The 26552-nt window shown below is 40.5% G+C and overlaps 4 protein-coding genes across 5 annotated transcripts; all 4 read right to left on the bottom strand.

Moving 5' to 3' along the window:
• Positions 1 to 1200: 1200 nt before the first annotated feature.
• LOC104441059 (keratin, type II cytoskeletal 2 epidermal) lies at positions 1201 to 2669 on the bottom strand. The gene has a single exon (XM_010054059.3). The coding sequence runs from the start codon at positions 2365 to 2367 to the stop codon at positions 1531 to 1533; it is 837 nt and encodes a 278-aa protein (XP_010052361.1). The 5' UTR covers positions 2368 to 2669; the 3' UTR covers positions 1201 to 1530.
• Positions 2670 to 10474: 7805 nt separating this feature from the next.
• On the bottom strand, positions 10475 to 13502 carry LOC104441060 (endonuclease 1). The gene is made up of 8 exons (XM_010054060.2): positions 13314 to 13502; positions 12486 to 12666; positions 12276 to 12383; positions 12115 to 12170; positions 11941 to 12024; positions 11498 to 11593; positions 11198 to 11336; positions 10475 to 10960 (listed from the first exon to the last, which is right to left on the bottom strand). Exons 1-8 carry the CDS (start codon positions 13425 to 13427, stop codon positions 10827 to 10829), a joined length of 912 nt encoding a protein of 303 aa, XP_010052362.2. The 5' UTR covers positions 13428 to 13502; the 3' UTR covers positions 10475 to 10826.
• Positions 13503 to 13514: 12 nt separating this feature from the next.
• On the bottom strand, positions 13515 to 19003 carry LOC104441061 (endonuclease 4). Of its 2 annotated transcripts, none has more exons than XM_010054062.3 (10): positions 18859 to 19003; positions 18439 to 18590; positions 17521 to 17695; positions 16762 to 16869; positions 16610 to 16665; positions 16257 to 16340; positions 15572 to 15664; positions 14810 to 14877; positions 14457 to 14530; positions 13515 to 13969 (listed from the first exon to the last, which is right to left on the bottom strand). In XM_010054062.3, the coding sequence occupies exons 2-10, from the start codon at positions 18550 to 18552 to the stop codon at positions 13851 to 13853; spliced, it is 891 nt and encodes a 296-aa protein (XP_010052364.2). In that variant the 5' UTR covers positions 18553 to 18590; positions 18859 to 19003; the 3' UTR covers positions 13515 to 13850. The 2 variants fall into 2 exon arrangements, with proteins under 2 accessions (XP_010052364.2, XP_010052363.2); XM_010054061.3 differs by having other exon boundaries at positions 18666 to 18974.
• A 5389-nt stretch (positions 19004 to 24392) lies between these two features.
• On the bottom strand, positions 24393 to 25745 carry LOC104441062. Its single transcript, XM_010054063.3, has 2 exons — positions 25440 to 25745; positions 24393 to 25359 (listed from the first exon to the last, which is right to left on the bottom strand). Exons 1-2 carry the CDS (start codon positions 25720 to 25722, stop codon positions 24575 to 24577), a joined length of 1068 nt encoding a protein of 355 aa, XP_010052365.2. The 5' UTR covers positions 25723 to 25745; the 3' UTR covers positions 24393 to 24574.
• Between the last annotated feature and the right edge of the window lie 807 nt (positions 25746 to 26552).

Raw genomic sequence — 26552 nt, 5'->3', positions numbered from 1 at the left:
ATTTTATAACTTAATTGCACTTTCATGGCAATGTTTTAGAACTTTTAGTATAATTATTTCATATATTAACGAGTCCTCCAAAATGCTTACTAAATAGACAAATAAAACAAAAAATTATATTGCCCTATTTCTCTCATCCTACAACAGTTATATTCTAAACCTAAAAACATCATATATGGACCCAATCTAAATGCACAAAATTTGTCAAATTACGTCTTATATCTAGAGTCTTAAATTTTTTAATTTTGTCAATTTAATTTTCAACATTTTCTTAAAATTCCAATATATTCTTTTTGGCCAATCTTCACCAAAAAACTGCTAATATAACAAAGCGTAACATAGGAAAGCCAGCATAAACTAAACTATCACATAAGTGATTGGCAAAAATTTGATAAGAGAAATTGGCAAAAATTTGATAAGAGAAATTACATCGAAATTTTTCATAAAAACTTAGGATTAAATTGATAAAATTGAAAAGCTTAATACTAAATTAATATGCATACAACCGGTTTAGGATTGATTGGGTAATTTTTCTATATAAATAGTGATTAATTAGGGGCCAACCTAGTAGATGGAGGAGGGACAAACATTCAAAATTCATCCTAATCATGAGTGAAAAATATTATTGTTCCAAGTCGAATCCCTCCCAATGCATCATTTCGGACTTAAAACGGGTGCGGGATGGATGCTGCATTCATGGGGGAGTTGGGGGAGTTTCGCCACCACAATCAATATGAGCTAAGTAAGACGCCGTGGTTTTCAAATCCTCCTCAGCCTTTAATTTTAATTCTATGTTTAGACTTTCCAACTAATGGTGCCCCTTTAGTGGGCTAGCAATGGAAATTACTATCTTTCGGCCAAAAAAAAAAAAGGGTAAGGACGCCGTGGGTTTCCTCCGAGGTCACTAGACAAAATTCACTCAGCCTCCCTACGGCAAGGCCCCGTCGGGCAATGAATGCCGATGGCCATTGTGTGAACATAGGATACGACAGAATTGCGGTTTCGATACGACTCACAGGTTGAGAGAATCAATGCATTAACCAGCCTAACCGATCTGTCACCAACCAACATAAATAACCCTTTCTTTTCCCAACTCCTCACATGCAAATATTCTTAAATTCTCATTCACACCCCAAGTCCAACTATACTTTTTCCTTGTCCTTATTTGCAAAAAAGAGGAGGTAAATCCTGCTCCCAAACTTCCCCCAAGTAAATCATATTGCTCACGGAAAAGTGACTCGCGTGATTCCTGCATGCAAAGTGACAATGCACCAAATTGAAATTGAGTGGAAAAGGACAATAACAAAAAAACAAAATTAAGGTCAATTTGATTGCGTTATGATCTTCCCATACCCACAAATTGACCTCTCGAAGTTGACTTACCTATTCACATATTCTAAAGCACCAAAAAAAAAAAAAAAAATTGCCCAAGAAAAGGATAAAAAAAATTACAAAAGTGGGGGAAATTGCAAAGTAGAAAAGAGGAGCTGCGTGCACCCGTAAATATTTTTTCGGCCATCTTCGCAATTTTCATAGAAATATGAAGCACTCCAAAGAAACTAGCGGGTTGTCCAGGGACTCGTTGCCGCTACTCATCCTCTTGCCACCGCCGCGGCCCTCCCGGTTCCTGCCCTCGGCCGGAGCCGGCCTGACCCGTCCCGGAGACGGGTTCGTCCTCCGCGCGGACTGGGTCCGGCCCACCGCCGGCCCGGCCGAGCCGACTCCCCGGCTCTCCGCGCGGCTCGCCGCCGGCGACATCGACCTCCTCCCGGACCTCTCCCCCGGGTCCGGCCTTCCGCCGCGGGCCGGCGTCGCCCGGAAGGAACCCGAACCCGGGTCCCTGCCTTGGACCATCCTCAGCGATCCGCCCGCGTTGGCGCGACCCGGAGACCGGTCCGACCGCCTGGCGGGCGAACCACCCGGCACCCGGGATCTGCTCCCGTGATCGTTCCGGCCCCCGACGTCGCCGCCGGGCAGGGACCGGGACTTGGCCGCCGGCGGGCCCCGGAGCTTCGCCGGGGACCTGTTGCCGGCCCTCTGCTTGGCGCGACCGCCGCCCCCGCCGCCGCCGCAGCCGCCGCCGTCGTCGGTGAGGTTGGTGGCGGTGGACATGGTCTCGCTCAGGCTGCAGACCTCCGAGACCTCCTCGGAGAGCTCGTCGGCGGCGAAGCTCTTCTGGTGCCGCGCCAGCGCCGGGAAGTCGGGCTTGGGCTTCGGGCAAGTGGGTGTCTCGGAGAGCACTTCCTTGACGGTCTCCTCGTCCACGGAAGGAGGAGGCGGGGCTCTGCTGTCAGCCGAGTTCACTTGGGCTCTCTTCTTGTGATCCGAGGAAGATGGAGCATCGTGGGTGCTCACGCAGCAACCCATTTCCGGGACTCTTCTTCTTGTCTCAGCGTGAGGTTGAGAGCTTGGGAAGGTGAAAGTTGAGGATGGAATGGTTGAGGTTGAAGGTGATGCGAGAGGGAAGAAGAAGGAAGGAAGGAAGGAAGGAAGGAAGGAGGAGGGGGAGGAAGCGAGTGGTGTTGGGGATCGGTTAAGTTGAAGGTCAATGCAATGGATTTAATGTTGTTCTTTATATGTCGCTCCCCCCATGTGTTTTCACAGTTCATGAGCATGGGATGTCATGGGAGAGTGAGACTCTGCTTGTTGGATTAAATTATGGGGAAATTAAATAAATGGATAGTGAGGAAATGAGTGTTAAATGGGGTTGGACCGGTTAAGGTCAATGGATGGATTTTGTCTCTATCCGTACTCTCTCTCTCCCTCCCAATTTATGATAAAGAGGAGCCTGTGCTTTAGGGTTTTCTTCTTCTTCTTTCATGGCTACGATTGATTTTTTTTCGATTTTTTTTTTTTTTATGTAACTATCGATTCTAATGTCGATCTCGATTCTACCTCACCGTGGTTATACATACAAGTAAATTTAGTTAAATGTTGCAAGTTGGAATGGTGTGATAGGTCTGACGTTGATGGACGAACCCGAATATGTTTTTTATTTTTATTTTGTTGTCAAGTAGATCATAATCACCTGTTTTTCTTCTTTAATCTTTTCTTTTCCCTAAGATTTTTCTGAAAAAAAAAAAAAAAAGGATACTGGTGTGGCGAATATGATGTTTCAAGAGTTTTTTGGGGAAGGGATGCGTGGAAAATTTTACATTTGAGGCATTGAGCTTTGATATTGTTTAAATCTCATTTGTTTGAAGTCCTCGTCTTGTTGATGCTACTGGGACACCTCATTGGCCGACCACATCAACAATTAATGTCACATTAACGAACGAATTATGGAGATGATTTAGACTTTAATATTTCGAGAGAAACGGATCGCCTCTTAGTTTCCTAATCCTTTACTATTGAATTTGGACCTTAGAGTCTTAGATTATGATCCACAGGTTCCACAGGTGGCAAGTGGATGACATACTTAAAATCATACCATCCGACCAAGTTAACAACAAAGTTCTTAATCATAAGAAGCCATTTTGGGGGAGGAAGAAAAATGACTTAGAAAGCCATGAGAGATATTACAATACAGGTGTATCTATGGAAGGCTAATCTACCTCTTCAATACACAATACATCGCCTTATATAAGCATGAGCTGCATCGAACATCACGAGGCATCTAGAGGACAAGTCCTTCTAATGATGCTATAGATGATAGTCACAAAGTACGAAACATGCTTAAAGCACTATAAACAAAGCACACTCCATGCCAAGCCTGCTAAAGCACGGGGTAAAGCACAAATCATACAAAGCACACTCCACACCTAGTACAAGCCTGCTAAAGCACGTCGTGAAGCACAAAGCATATAAAGCACACTCCATATCTCGTACACTAGCAAAGCACACTATCATATCTTATTACCGAATCCCTCTTCAGTGTTGTATGCCGAGTTATCCCAGCTCTCTTCGTCTTTTGCTTTGCGAAATGCGCAAATAAGGTTGTCAATCTCCCATTGTGACAAAAGTTGATTAGTAACAGGGTCATGAGGGATTCCTGATGAAGATGTATCATATGTTCTTCTTTTCTTAAAGGGAGAAGACCGATTTGCTTAGGGCTATGGTCAGTGGGACCAATCTTCGAAAGTGGTGGAAGCCAACTGTCAATCGGTGGCTATGGATTCAGATGAGTATGGGTCTTCGACTGGTAGCCCTTCCCATGGATCTTGGATTGGAGCTGAGATCTTGTCCATGGTATTCTCTTAAGGCCTGATGAATTTGGTGGCTTTCTTCAGGAAATTCTGGATTAGTGTGTTGCTAGATTGTGTTTCCTTCTCACCACATCTCTAAAGGAATCACCTTGTTGTGTTGGCACAAAATTCACCAAAGTTCCTTGTATTCATGTGGAATTTATCTAATTTTTGCTAGGAGGGTTTTGAAAATATCATTCATTCCTAGTTGAGACTTGAAAGTAGAGACACCAACCTTTGCCGAAGTCTAGTAGAGATCTCCACTTGGCCTAAGAAACATCCAGGACTTGTGAAAGATGATTAAGGTGTGAAGTTCTAGATTTGGCAAGCAAACTTTCAATTGTTCTTGGAAAACTAATCTCCAGATTCCTAATGATTAAACCATGACAGGAGTTCTCCCAAATGTGCAAAATCTAACTGTCTTTGGATAATCTGGCTGACAAGGTGAGACATTTGAACTATAGGAAATTTGATAGCTACTATATGCAGATTAAACAGATACCAAAGGAGCCATTTAAGGTCTTCAAGAAAATGGGTCTATGAGTGAGATGGTCAAAGGATATATAAATGGATATTTAGGATGTAATCCAAGGGTCTCAAACATAATCCACCATATCTACTAAGATTCTTAGATGATAAACCCATAATAGATCAATCAACCTTTTGAAGACACAACATTGTCTTGAATGAGTCCTAGGATTTTTGGAGAATATTTCCAACTTGGCCACTTTGGCACCATCAATTGAGCTCGAATTTGGCCATTGGTTGTTGTACTTGCAAACATGTTGATGGAACTCATTGGGGCTTGATCTGGCCTAGATATAAAATTTGCAAGCATATTCTTTTTTTCTTGCAATATGTTTGGTTTCAAATGAGTATTAAGAAAACCACTCTGCCCATCTCAAAAGCTATAGGTGCGGCTTGCTTGAATTTCAAAATTTGGGGAAAAGAAGATATGTTCTATTCGACAAGAAAATGGTGACCTATAAGATAGAATTTGAATTTTATAATTCCGTACTTAACAACCAAGATTTCTTTGAACATAGAATGGTAATGAATTTGTGTTTGGGAGAATCTTCCACATTTGTGTCCATAAATTCTCCTCTTACCGCCTAGTTGTTCTTCAAAAAGAATAACTGTCCAATATTTGTCACTAGCATCAGTCTAGACAATTCTTTTTCTTTTAGAGGGAAGTAGAAGAGGTTGTAATGATTGCTGTTTTTGCTTGAGTGGTTGGACTGCCTTAACTTGTGAAAGTCCCCAGGGAGGTGGGTCTTTCTTCGGCATTGTATGCAATGGATGAATATAACTGGTAATCTTAGGAACAAAATCCTTTAAGTAGTTAACAATTCTGAGGAATTGTTGGATTTTTTTGTGGGAGAAATTTTGATCTTGGAACTAAGTAGTTCTTTTGCAATATGATTACTTGGTTGGAATGTGCCATCCTTGAGCTGCATGCCCAGAAACTCAATTTTCGTTTGGGCAATCTTTATCTTTTTCTGTGATAACACAATGCCATGCAGCTTGACAATATGAGCAAATTGAGTGAGCAACTTACAATGAGACTTTTCGTCTTTGCTGTAAAGCAATATGTTGTCAATGTAGATTTGTGTACTCGCACTGATTGGATGAAATATTTTACACATGGCCTTTTGGAACAATGATGGTGCTGTCTTGAGTCCGAAAGGAAGGACCTTCCACTGGAAGTGTTGGTTTGGTATGCAGAATGTTGTCTTTTGTCTGTCTTCTGGGTGAATTCCAAGTTGTCAGAAACCTACCTTCAGGTCGAACTTGGAGTAAACTTTTGCATTTGACAGACTGGAGAATAAAGTTTTCCTGTTGGGTAAGGGAAACTTATCATCCTAGAGAAACATAATAAGAAATTGGTAATTCATGACCGATGGTTTTTTTCTCCTAACTTGCTCGACATGTTTTTCCACATAAAATGCTTCACATGCCCACTATGAGTTTGTGGGCTCATTAAGTCCTTACTGCATGAGATCTTTGCATTCTTTTCGGCCTAATTGGAGGTCTGATGGATTCATTCATGTGTGGCTTGCTTTGGTTGGGTTGACATCCTCATTCTTCTTGAAGGGCAATTTGATGAAAAACATTGAATTTTTTTTACAAAGGATTGGAAAATTTGGTAAGAAACTCTGAGTGGTTTTTGGTGCATGACTCTAGAAAGGTCTGGAGGATTGGAATAAGAGTTTCATGTTGGATTAAATAAAGTCTCTTAGTCTCTACAAATTCTCATAACTATGTTTAAAACTTAAGCCCGTTAGGCATAACCTTGAGATCCGGGATTTGAGTTAAGATTTCCCTACCTTGATGATGTCTTGATCTGGGACTGGGGATTTGATAATTGGATTTTGATGGGTTTACCTCTTATTTGGGTGGAAAAAGTGTTTCCAGATGCAGAAGTAAAATACCAAGTATGAGGTTCCCAATATTCTCCGGGAAGAAGTTTTGGATCAAGGATAGAGGAGTCTACACCACTATCTATGAGTGTGATAGGGGAATGGGTTTAGAGGATTGGGATGGAAGGAACTGGATAGAAAACATATGGCTTGAAAGAAGCAGGTTTTTCTTTAGTGACCTGGATGGATGAGAGTTGGTCATGGCTTGCTAGAGGGGATGATGGTTCATAAAAAAAGAACATGCCCTCGTGGGTAGAATCATCTCCTTCATGTTTACTATCTTTTGAGAAAATTTTTGTGGCACAAATAGTCTTATTGGAAGGTTCATCTTCAATAGAAAAGATTGACTTAAGATCATCTTCTGCTAGAGAGATACCGGTTTTCTTGTGGATCACATCCACAAGAATCATACTTCTTTTGTGGGCTTGTGGACAATTTGTTGCAAAATATGCATGGGGGGAGATTTAAAAAAAATAGAGAGAGTATGAAATAGGACTGTTTCCTCAAAAGAAGGTTCGGAGTATCTCTAATAAGGTCTTAAAGTAGCCAACCCAATCTCAAATAAGGCTTCGAACTCATCAGTTAGCAAAATCTTCTCCATTCGGAGAGCCTATGCATCTCTCATGCATGATGCACATAAAAAACAAAAGTTTGTCAATGAGGTTCGGCAGTGCTCCGACCAAAATCTCTCTATTTCTTTATATTTTTTTATTTTTCACATTTGGGTGCAACTCCACATTATTACCAAATCAAAACCGAAAATTTGGTTGATTCTAATTAAACTGCATCGTTTATAAATAATCAAGATTTAATGCAATATGCACTAATGTTCAACCAATAACAATATCATCTTATCATAAATCTCCTTGTAATATTATGATCTAAACAGCGTTTGCAAGATTAAAAATTAAGGAAACTCATGCCTTGTCAATAGGATAGACTGACATTGGAATAAAATGAAAAAGTTACCTTCATTGGAGAACCTTTTAATGTGATTTCAACTACGGTGCAAAAGCTCATAATATTGGTAACTTACTCAATTTCAAACAAGGTACATTAGACAATTCAACTATGACATTGACAACAACTTTATCTTCTTTTGCTTTATCTACAACAATGGCTCACATTGAATTGTATACTTATACTTGCATAACTTCCACTTGTATAAGTCTTTGCATCTCTAAAAGAAATCACATGTTTTTCAATCGATAGCACTTTTGACATTCACGGCTTTCAATTTGCTGAAGCACTCTAGTGCAGCAGGGCCATGGTATATTTTCTCCAGATTAATAACATTTTTGAGGGACAAAGACTCTAAGAACATAAAAGCAATGAGTGGGAGGCCATTGGATGAATTGTTAATATACTTGATCGAGGGGCCATTGTGAATGTCGAGTTGCTTCAATTTTCAAGATCCTCTGGGTGCACAACTTGTGAATGTTATTTTTGAAATCTCTCAAACTGTGCAAATGCAAGTATTGAGCCTTTTATGTAGAGTATTCGACATTCGTTCTCTTCAAATAATGTTATTTCACACTTTCAGTTTGAACTCCATGGTCCCCAAACCTCATGTAAACATTTCCTAGTGTGATCCAAAATCTAATCAGGTTGCCAAATAATAGGTCATCATCCTCCAAGAGTATGGTGGAATCCCAAATTGGTATTTCCAAAGTGGTTAGCTCTTATATACTCTTTAACTCTACAAGTTTAGCATCATACAATTTTCATAATATTCCATACTCCCATCCATCAATCAAAGCTTCCTTTCATATTTTAACTCTTCAAGTTGATTAAGTCTTTTAGTCTAGTCTAGATTGTCCAAAGCTTATGGCAGCTGCTTAGATTTAACGATCCTAAATTTATTAGTTCCTCAATTTTTGTAATATTGTTTTGCATGAGAGGCATTTTACATGCATCTTTTGTGCATCTGACATGAGATGCAGGGGTTTGACAATTGATGAAGATTTAGCCAATCGAGGAGCTTGGTTTAAGATTAGGTTGGCCACTTTAAGGCTTTATTTGAGACAAGATCCACATTGAGTCATTTTTTAAGAAAATGGTCCCATTTCATGCCCTTTTTTGAAAATTTCTCAATGGATACGAGATCTCTTTTGAGTAATTAGAGACTTTCATAGGTAAGTAGGTGGTTGTTGGAAAAGAACACTTCCCAAAAAGAAAAGCAAATCAAACAGCTAATAAACATATTTGAGCCAAAATAAAAGTACTAATAAGTGCCATGGATAACTTGTTAAATACCTTATTACTGAAAACATTTCATTTTCAATGCATTGTTAATATTGTGTTATGCCTAATCAATGCATTAAACATAAAAATATTTCCATAATAGGCATGACTAATAAGTGTTCGGACCTTCTGTAAAGGGGATAATTGTTTAAAAAGTCCTAAACCTATAATATGCTAGCCAATTTAATTGTAAATTTATCAATTGTGTCAATTTAATCCTAAACCTTTTAACGATTTGCCAATTTAGTCATTTCTGACAATTTTAACCGGAAATCACTAATGTAGACACTAGCCAGTTTACATTACATGGTTGGTATTGATGTGGATGATTTTTGTAATTTTCTAAATATTTTCTAAACTTGTTTTTTCCTTTTTTACCCTTTTCTTTTCCTTAGTGGCCGGTTGCCGACTATTGGAATACAGTGGCCTCACTAGATTGGGCAAGGGCGACCTTCCCCAGGTGAGACTAGCCCTCGTCGACCATCACTTATGGCTGGCAATTGGTGAAAAGAAAAGGAAGGACAAAAAAGAAGAGAAACATTCAAATTTAAAAAAAAAAAAAAAAGATCATTCATGTCAGCGCGGGGTATGCCATATAGATAACCAACATTCACATCAGCAATTTCCAATTAAAATTGGCTAAAACGACTAAATTGACAAATCGTCAAAATGTTTAGAATTAATTTGACATAATTGAAAAATTCAAAATTGAATTGACTATCACCCAATAGTCCTATGACTTTTTGGACAATTTACCATCTATAATAGAATGGATTTTGTATCGAAATCCTATTAACTAATTATAAAGCGAATCTTCCTACATATGAGAGTGAAAAATGCAATGGCCAATTAGATATTTTACTAACAAAAGGGAAAGAAATTTACTATTAACTAGGGATATTACTATTCTTTCGAGGAATTTTACGAATCATAAGACTCATAGAACTTACGGCTACAAAAAAAAAAAAAAAAAAAAAAAAAAAAACTTATGAAATGACATATGACGGGTATATCGTTGTCGGGGAGGATGATTACGAATGTCATACAAAAGTCACAATCGATTTAGGCTGGATGCGGTCCTATATGAGGACCCGATGTCAACAACACAATTGAGGAATGAAGGGAGGGGACGCTCGCAATGCACTATGACAGGCCACCCAGCCCTGTCAACCAAATGTAGGAAATTAATGTAGACGTAGACGTACGTAAGAAGAAACGTGCAAAAACTCAGAAGGAATTAATGAGAATTATATTATATTCAGAGATATTTACACAAGTGAATATGAATTTTGGTTCAATATACAATATTATTTCCGAACTTTGAATTTGTTTAATGTAATTCTTGAATTTTTAGTAAATATTCAATCTAGTCCTTATATTATTTGAAAATATCTAATGTCATCATTTCATTGATATAAGTTTCCGGGCAACATTGAATGTTTTCATATAGTTTAAAGATTAAATTGAACATGTACAAAAAGTACAAGGATAACATTGCACATTGGATTAAAGTTCATGGATCATATTGAACAAATTAAAAGTTTATGAACGACATTGCACATTGGGACAAAATTTATGGACTATTTATGTCATTTTCCTAAAGATCAATCACATTACTCAACAAGATTATAACTTGAGAACCACTTGCTTTATTGAATGAAGTACACTTTAGTCTATACACAAGGATCAAGGGCTACGCCTCTTCGGGAATAATTGGAGAAATTACATAAACAAGACATCATTAACTTCCATAGAATTTGGGAGCATCAGTTCATGGTGTTGCATCATTAGGGAACATGTCCTCATTTGGCTCTAATCATGTCTCTTTCATCTAACTAATTACTTCGGCTGCTTAGAAGATAATTCATGAGTAAAAACTTACAATATCAATGTGATGGGTTTTCTTTCTAACCCAATTGAATTGATTTTATTTTATTCTAGGTCAATGTTTCTCCTAGTCATGAGAAAATGAGGACGCCTATGTTGGGGATGCAACCCCTTCTTCTTGGCCATCATCATCACCGAGAGCTCGGTTCAGAAACATCGCCAACCGGACCCCGCCTTGAGCGACTCTTTTCATGACGATCGGCATCCTCGAGTCAAAGTAGTCATCTGTCATCATGCGACATTTCAGAACACGTCACATTTTAGTATATTGTTGATGTGGTTGATGTCGATAACACTAACTATTGTGGGCAGAATTACATGCTTCGTGTCACCTAACTAACAGTGCAAACGACGACGCGTTTTATGAGATGTGATGTAGCTTAGTTAAGTAGATCAAACGAACACAATCTGCAGATGTTCAGCTTATGGTCAGGAACCCTATCGAGGCTATGAATCTTTTACCTGCAAGAGTGACGCCCGGCTCAACGCCTTTGTAACCATATTTGCAGGCAATGGCTATGCTCTCAGCTGCATACTTGCTCGGACATGAGTCGAGGTCGTCGCAGTGGGTCCATGACGAAGTATCATCTGACCAAGCCCCCTTATTTCACAACAGAAAGAGGCAACAACAATCAATTCCAGTGGTATTTCCATATACGACAAGACTTAAATCTACGTTGAATTCTTTCTTAAATAATCCTTAAGATGGTGCTATGAGATGGCTTTGAACGAGAGAGAGAGAGAGAGAGAGAGAGAGAGTACGTCAGTGTAGTTGGCCTCAATGTCTTGAAGGAGGAGGGTCATGTCCTTCTCGTAGTAATCTTTTTCTGCTGTCAAAATGATCTCCCTATCCCATACCTGATCATCCAAGAGAGAAAACAAGGAGTCATATAGCATCTACATTTCATATAATAAGCTGGTCTGCTCGCTTTCGGGATACCGCACGTGCACATCACATGCATGCACGCGCAAGGCAAAGGCTGACGAAGGGATGAGTATCAAGCAACGCAAGGCTTTAGCTATCGTTAGCCTTTTAGTTTACTGCATCTTTTGGCTTAAACGCAACGCAAAACCTATTTAAGCAAGCACACTGGAGTCCAACCAAACTGATGGTACAGCAACAAAGCGTAAGCCAGTGAAATGGGTTTTCATTTTTCTTTTCGACGAGTGAAAATGGGAAATTTGAAATCGAAGTTAACGCTTACATGATGAAGATTAGATTTGTGCCTGAACCAGCGCAGCTCGATAGAGTTCCCTCCTCTGTCGCTCGTGAACCCGATGTGCATCGGCTGGCAGAAAGCGCAATAAATAGTGAATATTATTTAGAAAAGATTGCTAATATCTTTTTAACCTGTAAAGATCATAATAGGCTGGATTACCTGATGAAGATCTCCCATGAAGTGTGACAAGAATAACAAGGCTTCTGTCATATTATCTGTAATGCTAAGAAACTCACATTAGGACATCCTGTTCAGAAGCTAAAATAAATTGAACAAAGAGTATTTCTTGAAAAAAAGAAAAATTAGAAGTTTTAAATTACATCTTCGATCTGCAGTTCCCTCTTTGTAATGCAAGAGCTGAGAAGTGAAGTTTGTGACGGCACCAGCAACACACATGTCCTCCTTGCCGTGTGGATCGTGGCAATCCCCTAACGAAACCATGCGAAAATAATTTTCCATTAGTATCATGCATTTTTTCTATCCATGTATAAGCTCCAAGGCCATAGAAATTGAACTTAAAAGTGTCTTACTAGCATAGTCGAAGCTGCAAGCGTCGTCCGGGGTGTCGATGAAGTGGAGCGGGCTTGTCCACTGGTACTTGTGCCAGTGCCGGATTTGATCCGGCCATACGCAGAGCGAAGAGAGGTCGCCTTTGGCGTATGGCGGTAATAGATGCCGGACGACTTCATCCACCTCCGGCTTCAGTAGAGACTGCAAAAGAGAAAGCAACAGTTGACTTGCCAATTACGGATACAGGTGACCCATCAAGCTTTTTGCAGTTGTAATTAGTGAAGATCTCCTCATCGAAAATCTCAGGGCATCTGATGTCGCACCTCTTATACAGACGATAACAGGCCCGATGAAGGATAGTGGAACTTTTAAATCTAAGAGATGAAATCGGCATGGCGGAAACAATTTGGAATGTTTATTTTCATTTGACAAATCTGCACTACAAATGGGTAGATTTTTAGGACTTTTATCGGAGATAGATCGAATTTGAGCAGCTAATCGAAATCGTTATTTTTTGTTCGTTCCTGGTGTGATCGTATTATAAACTGGCAGCTGATTACCCGATAAAAGATCGAACAACCACATGGCAACTAGAGCTCTTAAGAGCCTGTCAAAGGCTAACAAGAGCTTAAAACATCGACTTAATGGGACATGGTCTTCTTTCAAATTCAACAAGCGAAGGTCGGCGCAAACCCTAGTCGGAAAAGTGCTATACTTAGAGAAAACCCAGATAGCGAAAGTGCCATGAATGACTCCAATTAGCCCACTTTCCGACCAGTTCGGTGAGGATTTTCCACTGCGGAAATGGATAAACAGAAGGCCCGGAGCCACGTACTAAAAAGCATTACCTGTGCAATTTGACATGTCATGATGTGCCCTTCTTTGCTCCAGCAATGGACCCCAGCCACCAACATGAAAACCATACACATTGATGCCAACAACCCAAGAGAAGACATTTTCATCGTATCTCAAAACAACACAAGCTTCCTCTCAAACCGTTCTTCGCTATAACACAGTGGTATGAATATCGGAAAGACGAAAATGATTGTGAGAAGAACAATAAGATTTATATACACAACTTTTGAGTACATTTCCATTGCTTGCACGAAAGCACATGTAACTGTTTTTTTTGCTTGTCCCAAAAGTTTGACTAACATTGCATGGAGAATAAGGCATATTCCGGGATAAGCATAGCATCAACATATAAAATAGGAGCGAGAGGATTAGGTGGCCGGAGTGAGCAATTGTTTTTTGCCTTAAAAGGTTGACAGAAGAAGAGAATAGCTAGTCAATTCGGTGATGAAGATCATTAATGTGGCCGAACTGAAGAATCTGGTCCCCACGCGCTTTGCTTAAAAAAAAAGTTGATGTACTCCAATCATCTTTCATTTATGTGCAGCTTGCTTCGGAGAAGCAAACACCCGGTTGAGGATTGATGCCAAGCGAACTCCTGCCTGAGCTATTCTCTTCTCTACAATGGGCAGCCTGGAGAGGAAGTAGTCATCTACAAGGAAGAAGTTCGATACGCTGTTAGTATGTAAAATGAAGAAAACTATGAAACAGAAATGAGGAAATTAAAGTTGTGATATGTCTAGTGCCACCCCAAGGGGTACTGGGTCAATCAACGTGATAGGATACTAGTAGGAAAAGAAAAAGAAAAAGATCAACAAATTAGAATGAGATGTCCTCTTGAAGCAATGTTGAAGTGGATTTATTGTAAAACAATTGACATTTCTGCCTTCTCATCTCCATTACAATGCATGTTACAGCTTTTGACCTGTTTGATGCCATAGCTTTTACAGCACATAAAGAAGCAAGCAGATGTTTGAGACATTTCATACCTCTCCACCAGGAAATGCTATCTATCAATAAAACGGCATCACCAGAAGGTGATAAATGATGAAAATATTTATGTAATTATTCATTATTGAGAAAATCAATTTTCACCTACCAGAAAAGCAATAGAAGGAAAAAAAAAGGAAAGACAAAACCTGTTAGAGTGCTTCCTGGAGTGGCATTCCTGTATGCGTATTTACATGCCAACTTGATGCTCTCAGAAGCGTAACTGCAAAAACAAAGATGGTGCTGATGCTTGTCCAAATGACAAGATAAAAAAGTTGACGTTTTATCCGATCAATGAGAAAACTGTATCTCACTTTGCTCGGTCAGCTTCAGCCTGGGATACTGTTTGCAGGGTAAAAACTACACTCATATAATAGGTGGAGAATACATGCATGACTGGAAATGTTATAATACTCTCTGCAGTGATGCATGACATGGTGTCCCAGTGAAACAATCAATTCGACTAAGATCGGCACACAAAAAAGCAAAAGAGAAGACTTACGGATCAGGACAAACTGTTTTGTTAGATGCACAATCTCCCCAAGATGGTACATCATTGGACCAGCCATCCTACATCATCAAGATATATAGAAAGGGTAAAGACAGTTACAAAGTTATAAAACAGTTGTTCATGCATGATTTTGCATGACGGGTCATGCTCTCACCAAATTCTAAATTAAGTTACACCAATGGCAAGCAAACTATAGAAATTGTAAACTTGGATTATTTTAAAGTATCCATCATTTAAAAATTAGGTACAAAGTATTAGTTGGACAAATGAGAAAGTTCTAACAGCTACAAAGACAGATCGCTACCCCTCCACCCTATATAAGACTATCAAAGTGTCCTCAATATGATCAAAATCAGGCTTTTCTAGGGTGCAACGGCATAAAAAGGTCTATAACTTACTACCGTTATCAAACAAAGAAACAGAGAAAACTTCAGTTTACACAGCTACCATATATTTATATGATCACACCCCTGGAAGCCATATTCTGCACTTTATTATTAGATAAGACTTATTCTATCAGTCACATCCCATGATACAACATCATCTGCTTCCAAATGCACTTTGTGATTTACTTTTTTACTTTCTAATCCCTAGATAAAGAAACAAAATGGAGCTCGGTGCATCATAAGCCTAATGAAAATGACGATATTCTTTACTTAAGCAAGACGTGTTACTACAACACTGTAATTTTCACGAGAGAAGCAGAAGGTGCTGAAAAATACAATAATCCCAGTTAAAATTGGAAAAGCATACCGTAATATTTCTCTGAATGGCTTGGATCATCTGAGAAAGATCAGACTGATAAAATGTTTTTAATGCAGAATCAATAATCATGGTGTCCCACACCTGAAATGACATCATTTTGCCAGATGTAAGGATTTTTGTTTAATTTTATGTTGTCACAACAATGAGATCTTCCCACTAGATGAGAGCAGTCGCTACTTGCAAATTCGCAAAGCTGACAAACAGGAAAACTACAAGGGCGCATAGTCAAGAGCTGGGTAAATCTGAAAATGAACTTGATCTCGTCCCTTGAACATAAGGTCAGTCAGTTCTCATGACTCTCGATTACATTAGGCAGATTGAAATCATTATCCTGCCTAAGAATAATCATTACATGAATAAGTCCGTACTTTCACTTAGTAGGTGTGCTCCATCATGCATAGATCAACTTAGTTTCCCACAAGCTTCATACTTCAGAAGACATGTTAAAAGATGAGGAGAGATCAACAACATAGAACATCCAAAGGCTTCAACATTTACACTTCTTAAGATAAAATTTCCAAAGTAGTCAAATTGTAAGGCATTCCAGAAGTTTGATTTCTTCTATCTTAGAGGACAGAATCTCTCCTTGTCTGCACACTTGATTTTCTCAAATTACTCTGTAGGCAATAGACTAGATAGGCCATGGGGATTGATCAGCCGAAGAAACACTTACATGGTGCAAATTAGTCTTCCTCCGGTACCAACGAACAATGATGGTATTTCCACCTAAATCTCCAGTGAAACCAACGTGCAGGGGCTGCCAGACAGAAGTAGATACTTAACCTGAGATTTTTTCATAGTTTACAGTTGACATGGACCATGGATTCGCTAAACACAGAGTCATACACAATAAAGAATTCCATCCCTGCAGTAGTATATCTAGCCCATGCAAGGTGTTTCTCAATGACTACCAAATAATTTACTCTTGAAAGAATTAAAATATGCGAAATATGCAAAGGCTATCTATCTGACGGCTATTAAACATCTCATTCTTCATCTTAGCTAAGAGATTCCAGAAGTGCAAACCTGATGGACATCTCCAACAAAATGTGATAAGAAAAGAAGCGCCTCTGTTAAGTTGTCTGTAATAATCAGAAATGAGTGAGAACCCAAGATGGAAAAACATGGATGAGGTAATCGACAAGTACTGATGCGTCCTTAGAGCAAATGATGTTTACAATTTGTTATTGCATAGGAGCTGCCAGCTGCTTCAAGTTGCCTTGTATAATTGTAGATTGCCCCAGTAACACACATATCTTTGTGTCCAGAAGAATCATGGCAATCTCCTACAAGAAGGTAGAGAGTATTATTATCCCCTTTTCAGCACTACGTTTATTCAGAATAACCGTGGGCAAGGCCTAATGACAGACATGCGGAGTATAGTACATTAGGCCAATTAAGCATAGCTTAAACTCACCTATTCTGATCTCTAACATAGACTCTAGAGTGATACAGAGGAGTCTTTGCACAATATAATGAGGCTTTTGTCACCTAAGCTCTTAGATAAATTTCAACAGCAAGGCAACCAGTGTTAATATTCATCACTTAATACTGCACATAAGAAACTACAAGCAAACATATGTCCTACATGTCAAGAGATAATAGCATAATTAGTTTAGAGACTCAAGCACCAAGATTTGGAATTAGTTCAGTCTCCTCCGCCTCATGAATGCGCTTTACGTAATTTGGTAAATCAGAAAAAGCAATGACTTGCTTGCGATATCCAGCATAGCTTAGATGATGGGAGAGCATTAAAATTGATGACACTGTCGATACACATATAAAAGCAGCACGACATCAGATGCATAAAGAGTACTAGAATCAGTTCAACGCAAGCTTAATGCTATCTCAAAGCAAGAACAATATGGCATGCGCTGTTAAAAAATATAGTGGCTAAGAGAAGAAGATTCACAATGCAGGAATTGTAGACCACTCACTGCAGTATTCATAGTTACACTTGAAATCTGGTGTGTCAACATAGTGCAAAGCACCACTCCAGTGATAGTGGAAACGAATCTCATCAGGCCAGGAGCAAAGAGATGCAAGATCCCCTCCAGCATAATCAGGAAGTAACCGTTTCACCGCAACCTTGGCATCTTCAGTTAGATACTCCTTACGAATTCAAAAAGTCAAAATCAATTATTTTCCAACTGAAAAAAGAAATACCAATGACACTCCAATTTCATCACTTGATGCACATTGATTTAAATAAATATATGATTATAGCAATTGGAACCCATTATCATTCAACAATCCCACCTCTTCCCATCTAACCGAGTGAATTGCCCCTTTATCTTCAATCAGATGTGATATCAAATTAATGCAATCTTTGGATAATTAAAGTCAGATCCAAATACAACTTACCTTCCAAACACCCCCTTTCATACACTATTGCAATTTTCCTTACCTCACAAAAGTTATTTCTGAATCTATTAACCACAAACTCTACCTTTCTCCGTGCAGCCACCTCCAAAGTTTTCAATTAACTGATATATCCGTGTAATGCACCAACTAGAGTCCGAAAGCAGACTGGCTTAACCAAACTCATTAAAAATTAAGTAACTTAATCAAGGAGAAAGCTAAAAGCCTCCTCACAGCGTAGCCCACCACCCAGCCAAAGACACAACTTTTATCTATAGAAACCAACTCTTCTAACTGGTCTGCAGGGAAAACATTTTGACTGGAGAAGGCGAATCGATGCTAAAACTTATGCTATCATGACAGTCCTTAATTTATAAAGGACAAATTACGATCATAGCGAATGAATTCAGTAACTCAACCGAAGCAGATCAATAAAAAGGACCAGAAATCGAAGATAATGAATCATAATAGCTAAAAGAAAGTAGTGAACGTACCTCTGCTATTTTGCAAGTTGCATAGTGACCTTCCTTTCCCCAACCAAGAACGCCACTGATCAACTGAAGAAGCACGACAAACCTCCAAACCCAAAGCAACCCAGTTCCACCCATACCACCCCAGAAGAAAAAACAGTCCTTGAAACTGGCGTCTATCAAATTAGGCCAAAAAATCAACTTCAATTCAGTAGCTTATCAACCATTGCGTTAATATCAAGAGAACCCACCACTTAATTTGCTGAGCACACGACTTCAAGATCAAAATGGGGAGTCGAAAGTTCTGATCTTCAGATTATTCAAGAAACGAGGAATGGTAACTGTTCTCAGTTCAAAAACTCGACTTTGTCGTCGACCCTCGTCCGGGCAATCAAATCAGCAGAGACCAACGTGAAGACCCAAATTTCAGTTACGAAAGATTACCCGATTCTTCAGATAATCATGGTTTTCCAGGTGGGGACCGTTGCTGGTTTCCGGTGCAGCTGCCGATCAACGACGAAAGAGACGATGAAATACCCAAAGATAAAAAAAAAAAAAAAAAAAAAATGATAATCAAGCGACAACGACGTTCGCGTGTTTGGGTTTCTGTCTGAAGAAAGAAAGTGATTGGTTTCTTCAATCTATTATTTGCAAAATTGCGATTGGTCCCTGGATTTTGAAGTTTGTTTCAATTTAGGTCCCCAATTCACCGTTTGTTTTAAAAAAAATTGCAAAATTGTCCCTGACGTACTGCATATATACCTAATACATTAATTATTTTTTGTAGGTAAATGGTGACCACCACACATAATACCACCCAATATGCTTCTCATATAACCCGGTACTTAAATTTTGAAATCGCTCTTTTAAAATCATTTTCAAGCCGAGCACACCGAATCCAACGTCGTTGTCCATTTCTATAACGGAATTGGCAAAAAAAATTAAATCCCAAAAGAGAAAACATACAGGAAATAATAATGAAGCGAAAACCACACATTGTTTTCAGAAAAAGTGATTTGTTTCTTCAATCTATGGCAATTTTTTGCTTTCATAATTGCGATTTATCCCTGGATTTGAAGTTTGTTGCAATTTACGTCACCAACCACCATTTGTTATTAAAAAAAAAATAGAAAAAAGTTAGTCAATGTGTTTGGTTGGATTTTTGGAGAATTTTTTTGGAAAATGCAAAGGATTTTAAGTTAAAAGAGTTTTCTAAAGTGTAAATTGTATTTGGTAAAATTATAATCTAAAAGTCTATTGTGAAATATAAAAAAAAAAAAATATTTGGGCAAAATAGTATTTAGAGAAATTATATTTATAACAGGCTTTCATCATTAAAAAAAGAAAAAATGCTAGTTGGTTGGCGAAGGGTAGGCAACCATCGTCTAAGGTTGCAAGACTTCAGGTGGCCCTCGGATACCACCGACAATGGTCGCTTGGTCGTGCAATACCTCACAAAGATCGTTTGACCCTGACGAGGGCCAATTTGGGGTCACATGACCCTCGAGGGTCGTGTGGATCGGGCGACCTAAGCGGTGACCTTGCGAAGGTTGTGTGACATCCCGATTTTTCTCAATTTTATTTTCAGTCAATTGAGTCGGGCAATTCATCCGTGCATGTAGTTTGTCTCTTAGAGTTGGCCACTCACAAGGGAACTAGTTTATTGAGTGAAGTAATTAAGGAATTTTACCGCGTCAGACTTGGGGACTGATCACCCTCCGGTTGGATGCAAGAAAATTTCCCCAAAAGCTACTCAATGGATTAGGTGAGCTGAAATCGCACCGGATTGAATTCAACCGTAAAAATTGGGATTGAACTTAGAAGTTGGAAGCCGGTCATGTCACATACCCTATTAGGAACCTTGGATTAATTTATGGACTTTAATTTGGAATCAATTAGAAGAGAATTGATGGAAATTGAAGTAATTGAATGTATAAGAACTTGGACCCCGGCGGAAATGAAAGTGAACCTATTGGAAAATGTTATGGAGGTTTGAGTTAGTGGAGAATGACATCGTTAGGTGATGTCATGGTGAAGGCCAAATTCAGGAGAGCTTGACAAGTGTCACAAGCCAATTGGCTCACCAAAAGTGGGGATGTCACTTCCCTCTTGTCCCCATCATCTTCAACCTTTGAATTGGGAGGAGAGAGAGGGAAAGTGTGCGTGAGAAGCAAATAAACCCACGAGCTTCGTCCGCCCCCGTCGCCCGTTCGTTGCCGTTCGTCGCTCGCCACCGGAGTCCACCGTCGCCGCTCGTCCGTGCGCGACGCTCGCTGCGTTCCGTGCGCCGAGCCGCCTTGCCTCCGTCTCCACCGCGAAGCCTCGACCGTCGCAGCTCCAAGCCGTCTGCGCTCGTCGTCGTCCGCCGAAGCTCGTCGCCGCCGTCCGTCGCCGTAAGCCACCGCCCGAGCCTAGCTTCCTTCGCCGGTCTTTCCCCGTCGTCTCTCCGCCCGTCCAGGCCGCCGTCCGCCGCCCTTTCAAGCTCGGTTAGTTGCTGGAAAAACCAGCAAGAACCAGCTTCTTTTAAGCTCGGTTTGGCTCCCTTTTGGTCCTCATTTGGTGTTGATCCGTGTAGGTTTGTCGTCGGCGTCGTCGTGCTCTTCGCCAGAGACTCGTCGGAAAGCAATTCCGGTGAGTTTACCTCACTAATCCGTGATTAGCGAGATAATGATGCCCTAAGTATGCTTAGCTTAAGTTGATTGAGATTAGTTGGATAGATTGGCTTAATTAGTTGTGGATTATATTAAGGTGATTATTTAAGGTAAATGGTGTTTAGTTTAATGGTTAAGTATGTTTATTTTTAAAATAAACATTGATATGACTTAAAGGAGTTTATTTATGATTTAAATAAATGCTTCGAAATTGTTGGATTATTTAATAATATATCTTATTACGAAATTCATTAAAATATTATTTTATAAAAAAAAAAAAAAAAAAAAAAAAAAAACTCGAAAAATTTATTTTGACCCTAGTTGCTCAGAATTTCGTGCCGATCATTGTTGTGCTTATAGAATTTGAAATTGATGATTGGTTGTGGCGAATTGAATGTGATTTCGATTTATGAGGATTCTTTATAAAATCCTAAATGTGGAAATTGAGGAGCGGTTGGCCGTGATATGCCACCTATTAGAGGTCGCGCCCGATGGGGCCGTGATATGCCACCTATTAGAGGTTGCGCTCGATGGGGCCGTGAATTGCCACCTGTTAAAGGTCGCGCCGAGTGGGGCCGTGAATTGCCCACTGTTAAAGGTCGCGCCGAGTGGGGCCGTGATGCCACTGATTCTAATTTTGCCGAGTAGGGCCGTGATTGAGAGCAATGATTGATTTGCTAGAATGACATGTAATCGGCCGAGTCGATTGATCGCTGAGACGATCCAAGTGGTTGAATTGTTTTGATGATGTGATTGTACCATGGTTGGTTGGTTATCATAATTGTACGTGGTTGAATTATATAAATTGTGCTAACTCGTAGATGAGGGCTAAGTCGAGGTAAGTCTTCTATGTGTTGTGGCTAAGCTACTTCGGGGCGTATTTACTTTCTAATAAGGGTTTAGGAGGGATGAACTTGCTGAGACAAAGTCTCATCCCCGGTTTGGGGAAAAATATTACAGGGACCGTAGATGGCGGGACCCCCGAGAAGAATGGCCTCCCGGTCGGATCATCGAGCAGGTGCGCGGGGCCCCCGATCTTGGGAGCCATTGGGTCTATGAGTTGATCGGGGCTACCGTGTGGATCCGGGAGATCAAGATGTTAGGGTGCCCCATAGGTATAGGGCTTGGTTCCGTTTTGGGGCCAATGGTTTTAGGATTGGTCTGCTTTGACAGCGGTTTGACATTCCCCTGGTTGTGATGGATGCTCTTCTAGGAGAGGGTGTGGCTGACCTCCCCGATGGTAGGGTGGACAACCCATCATCTCCGGACCCTGCACCGTCAAACGTGGAGGATGTGGGATCGTCGAACGAGTCCAATTAGTAGTTACAGGACCGTTCTTTTTGGTGGGCTGATCCTTGTTGTGTAGGCTAACCCTCTTTTGATGTGCATAGACTCTGACCCATTTTTGGTGTATAGGCCCTGGATCCGGTTGATGTATGTAAGCCCTGGATTGTTGATATTATATGAAAGTATGTTGTTTGATTTTGAGTTGATATTCCTGCTGTCCTATCCCGTATGATTTTGTAAGGGGTTTCTTAGTACGTTCCGCTTGCGCATTAAAAAGTAAATTGGGGTCGGCGACACTACCTGGGAATGTCACATTTGCATGACCATGGCGGGTTGTTCACGTGTCTCGGGGTTCGGGGCGTGATAGGTTGGGGTCGCGATAACCCAAATCGTGCAGCCGCTCATGGAGGTCGCCATGACCAAGATCACACGTAGGTCGCCACGACCCCCTTGGTAACAGTTGCTTGGTCATCGTGACCATGTTGGGAGCGACCCCCCTGACAATAGTTGCTTGGTCGCCATGACCATGCTGGCCTTTCTCTAGCCCGTCACCAAGCCCTCATAACACCACGCAACCACGTTGGCCGACCTCAATGGATAAAAAGATGAATAGTGTAATATACAATGGCAAAATCGGAAAAACAAAAAGTCAATGAGAATATTTTCGGAAGAAATCTTTTTATTGATTCTCCCAACAGCATGCCGAGGCTATTGAAATGTTCAAGGTAGGCTCATACCTACCTTGGGCTTTCAACCTTCCAAAGGCCTACTTTCCCTCAATGATGCTTACAAATTTTTTCCCAAACACACATTTTTAGCCCCAAGGAACTTTAGACACCCAAAGTAGCTTGGGAAAGCTTTTTCCAAATTCACCTTACATATATCCCTAATACCTTAAGTATGTTTTTTTATAGTTTATTGTACCCATTTATCATGATATCAGTTAATAAGTTTCTTATCTTAGGCCTTTACCATTAAAATCTCAAAATCACTCAATTGAAATACATTTTCAAATCGAGTATTTTGAATCCAACATTGTCGTTCATGTTTAAGGGCCTATTTGGTAACATGCCAAATATCACATGGTTCTATTCTTTTGTTCTTTGAAAAAAAAAAAGAAAGAATAGAAACCTGTTTGGTAATATTTTTGTTTATGAGAACAAATTTGCTTATAGAAATAGATTTGGAATAGAATCAAAAAGTAAACAAATGTTGCATCTTTGCTACCGGAAATAATTCCATAATTAAGCCTAAACCATTTTTTTTCTCTTTTCTTTTCTTTCTTTTTTTGTTGTTGTTCTTCTTACTCTAGCCACGACAGCCGGTGACCGGCTAAACGAGGTTCGGTGACCTCGTAGGAGCCTTTGCCCAACCTTGACGAGGCTCCCCAAGGCCAACAACCTCACTATCTCTCTTTTGGCCGGTTCCCGACCATTGTCACGGCCACACGATTGGTTAGAGGGAGAAGAAGAAGAAGAAAGCAAAAGGAAAAAGAGAAAAGTAAAAAAGAAAAATGTAATAAAATTATAAAAAATTAAGAGAAATTCTAAGTTATAAAAAATTTAAGGGTTGTACTAAACTTAATTCTATTTCGGAAATAAAAATTTTGTATAGTTATTAAATGCTTTCGAATGTTCATAAACTCGTTCAGGAACAGAAGTAGAAAAAAAATATTTATGAGCATAAGTTATTCCCAAAAATAAAAAAGTCACCAAACTCATCCTAAATTTCGAAACTTTTTTCTCACCGAACCTATGACACTAGTCTAAACAGCCGATACGATAAATATCTGTTCTTTGAAAGAATAATTCCTTTAATTAATTCATTGATATCATTTTCATGATGTGGAAAAAATACAGATAATTTCAGGTTTTTTTTAACCTATGTTCCCCTTCATACCACGCAAACTTCGACAGCCAGATTAGTCTTGTGAATCGTGATGTAGAGAAACTCGAGTACTAGTTACAACGCTAGATTCATAGCTAAAGAAGTACCAAAAGAAAAGCAATGCGAACACAATCAAGTTTCTATTGACCGAATTACATATAAAATATCACAATTTCATAGAAGAACACAACATCATTACAAAGATATCAAAGGGTGGATTTGTAGTTCAAACTCCAACCTCGTTATTGCATGTGAGAAATCATCGTACTTTCTCGTACTATCTCGACAATATATATAGAAATTCTGTATTTTTAGACACGTGGCGATGGATTATGTCATTTCCTGCATACCATTCCAATGCCATCTGCCACTCCGCTGGTGCAGCTCAGCATCGCGTATTGCCTCAGGAACGAGACCTCCTTGTCGTCCCCGGGAGCGAACACGCAGGCGGCGCAGTCCGACGAGAGGAGAGAGCTCGTCCTGTACCTGTCCTCCCCGCCGACGACCGCCATCTCGACCCCAGGCTTTGCCGGGTTCTCGAAGTCCGCCCGGTAAGTCCTCCCCAGGACGCCGTCGACCCTCGGCGAGAGGCCGAAGAACCTGAACTGCACTTCCAGATGGGCGAAGCTATCGTTCCTCGGTATTCCGTAGCTGTGGATCCTGTCGTCTTCCTCGGTGATCGGAACCACACTAACGTAGAGCTCTAGGGCTTCTTGCACGATCAACGTGACGCTGTTCTTGCTTGCGGTCCTCTCGAGTTTGATCTCGTCGCCCGGCGAGCTCCATTCGGAGTCCAGGGACTCCGGTAAGGTTACGGACGTCCCGTCATATGAAAACCGCAGGCGGTCGATGTCGTCGCTCCATGTCTCAGCCCTAGCGGCTTCGAGAGTGAACGTGTGGGGGCCAAAGAGGAGGCCCAGGGCTTGGATCCACGTGAAGTCCCGGGATCTCCCGACGGGTCGGAGGCCGATGAACCGGGCATTGACTTGGAGGTCGGTGTCGGACACCAGCGCGTAGTGCTCCTCGCTCCGGCCGTGGAAATAGAAAACGATGTTGTCCCCGCCGACGAAGCGGGGGTCGTAGCATGCGGCCCCCATCCCGCTGCAGTTCGGCTTGCGCTCTGCTCACGGGGAAACGCGTTAGCTACATTGAATGATCAAAGAACAAAGGATGATTCGGAGGTTGTCTGCGACTACTTACTTCGGCAGACGGCTTCGCATTTGGGCGTGTAGCAATCGAGATAGCAAGCTTTGGCCTTGGGGTCTTTCGGCTTCACCTGAGGGCACTCGACCGGACATGTCACGTACCTCATGAAGCACCTGCTCCGGCGGCTGTTGCACGTCACGCGCTCTCGCTTCACTTTTGCCAGACTCGCCGAGCTCGTTGTGCCCGCTTCCGCCATCGCCTCCAGAGAAGCACTCATCATCAGCACGAACATCACGATCGACGTCGAACGACGAACACTGACAGATGCGAACTCCATGATTTCTTTTTTTCTGGAGTTGTATAACTGCAGATGTTATGAGATAGAGATACAGAAGCCAGAAAGCAGCCTGGGGCTCTTTAAATAAGTTCTTGCGCGAAGTGGGTTTTTGCTAGATGTTAGGCAAATTCTAGCTGCTGGCGGTCAGATCGTAGAAGAGTAGACTAAATATCAATATTTAAGGAATTTTTTGCATGCAATTAACCATAGTTTTTAGGAAAACAACGACCCCAATTTCTGAAGTTTTGACCAATTTCAAAATCTTGGTTTAGTGATCTCCAAAATGGGATGTTCTTCGTACGTACGTCAATCCCTTGGATTATTTTCTTCTTTTCTTTTAGTTTAGTCTACGATCGTGAAAATTTCAGCTTTTGAAGTCTTGGCGTCTGTTGAATATAGGAGACAGTCGCCGAGATTACATTTGAGTCACATGGTTCGGTACGCAAGTCTGTGTCGCTTATGTAAATATGCCGCGGTTTAGCTTGGTCGAGTACAAGGCCTCGTGAGCAAACAAAATCGGGAAGTTTAGGGCTAAAATCCCATTTTTCAGAAGATGCGCCACCTATAACCCGAAAATGCCCAACTTGGGGGACCATAGGTTGCAATTTATTATCTTTTTGTTAATATATATGGAAATGGAAGGGGATTGAGTGGTGAGTTGCCTAACTGGTTGCTTGGCCTTCCGCACAAAATGAAATAGTGCACATCGATCTAACAAATATTGCTTGCAGTTTCGTTATATGAGGAAACCGCAGGTTTTGGATCCATTAAATGAGTCAATATCTAGAGGTATCAACTAATGAATTATCATGTTTATTAGGGGTACTTGG

This window comes from Eucalyptus grandis, chromosome 8 (genome assembly GCF_016545825.1).
Source record: "Eucalyptus grandis isolate ANBG69807.140 chromosome 8, ASM1654582v1, whole genome shotgun sequence".
Lineage (NCBI taxonomy): Eukaryota > Viridiplantae > Streptophyta > Magnoliopsida > Myrtales > Myrtaceae > Eucalyptus > Eucalyptus grandis.
Note: the sequence above shows the minus strand (reverse complement) of the source record. Positions and strands in the feature narration are given on the sequence as shown.

Excerpts from the sequence above, each read along its gene's own strand:
- LOC104441059 (XM_010054059.3), bottom strand. The coding sequence starts at position 2,367 with ATGGGTTGCTGCGTGAGCACCCACGATGCTCCATCTTCCTCGGATCAC.
- LOC104441060 (XM_010054060.2), bottom strand. The coding sequence starts at position 13,427 with ATGAAAATGTCTTCTCTTGGGTTGTTGGCATCAATGTGTATGGTTTTC. Across the intron at positions 12,025-12,114 it reads TCATGGGAGATCTTCATCAG|CCGATGCACATCGGGTTCAC; the intron begins GTAATCCAGCCT and ends GCTTTCTGCCAG. Across the intron at positions 10,961-11,197 it reads GCCGGGCGTCACTCTTGCAG|ATGACTACTTTGACTCGAGG; the intron begins GTAAAAGATTCA and ends GCATGATGACAG.
- LOC104441061 (XM_010054062.3), bottom strand. The coding sequence starts at position 18,552 with ATGGGTGGAACTGGGTTGCTTTGGGTTTGGAGGTTTGTCGTGCTTCTT. Across the intron at positions 15,665-16,256 it reads GGAAGACTAATTTGCACCAT|GTGTGGGACACCATGATTAT; the intron begins GTAAGTGTTTCT and ends ATGTCATTTCAG. Across the intron at positions 14,878-15,571 it reads CCATTCAGAGAAATATTACG|GATGGCTGGTCCAATGATGT; the intron begins GTATGCTTTTCC and ends TTGATGATGTAG.
- LOC104441062 (XM_010054063.3), bottom strand. The coding sequence starts at position 25,722 with ATGGAGTTCGCATCTGTCAGTGTTCGTCGTTCGACGTCGATCGTGATG. Across the intron at positions 25,360-25,439 it reads ATGCGAAGCCGTCTGCCGAA|AGCGCAAGCCGAACTGCAGC; the intron begins GTAAGTAGTCGC and ends CCCCGTGAGCAG.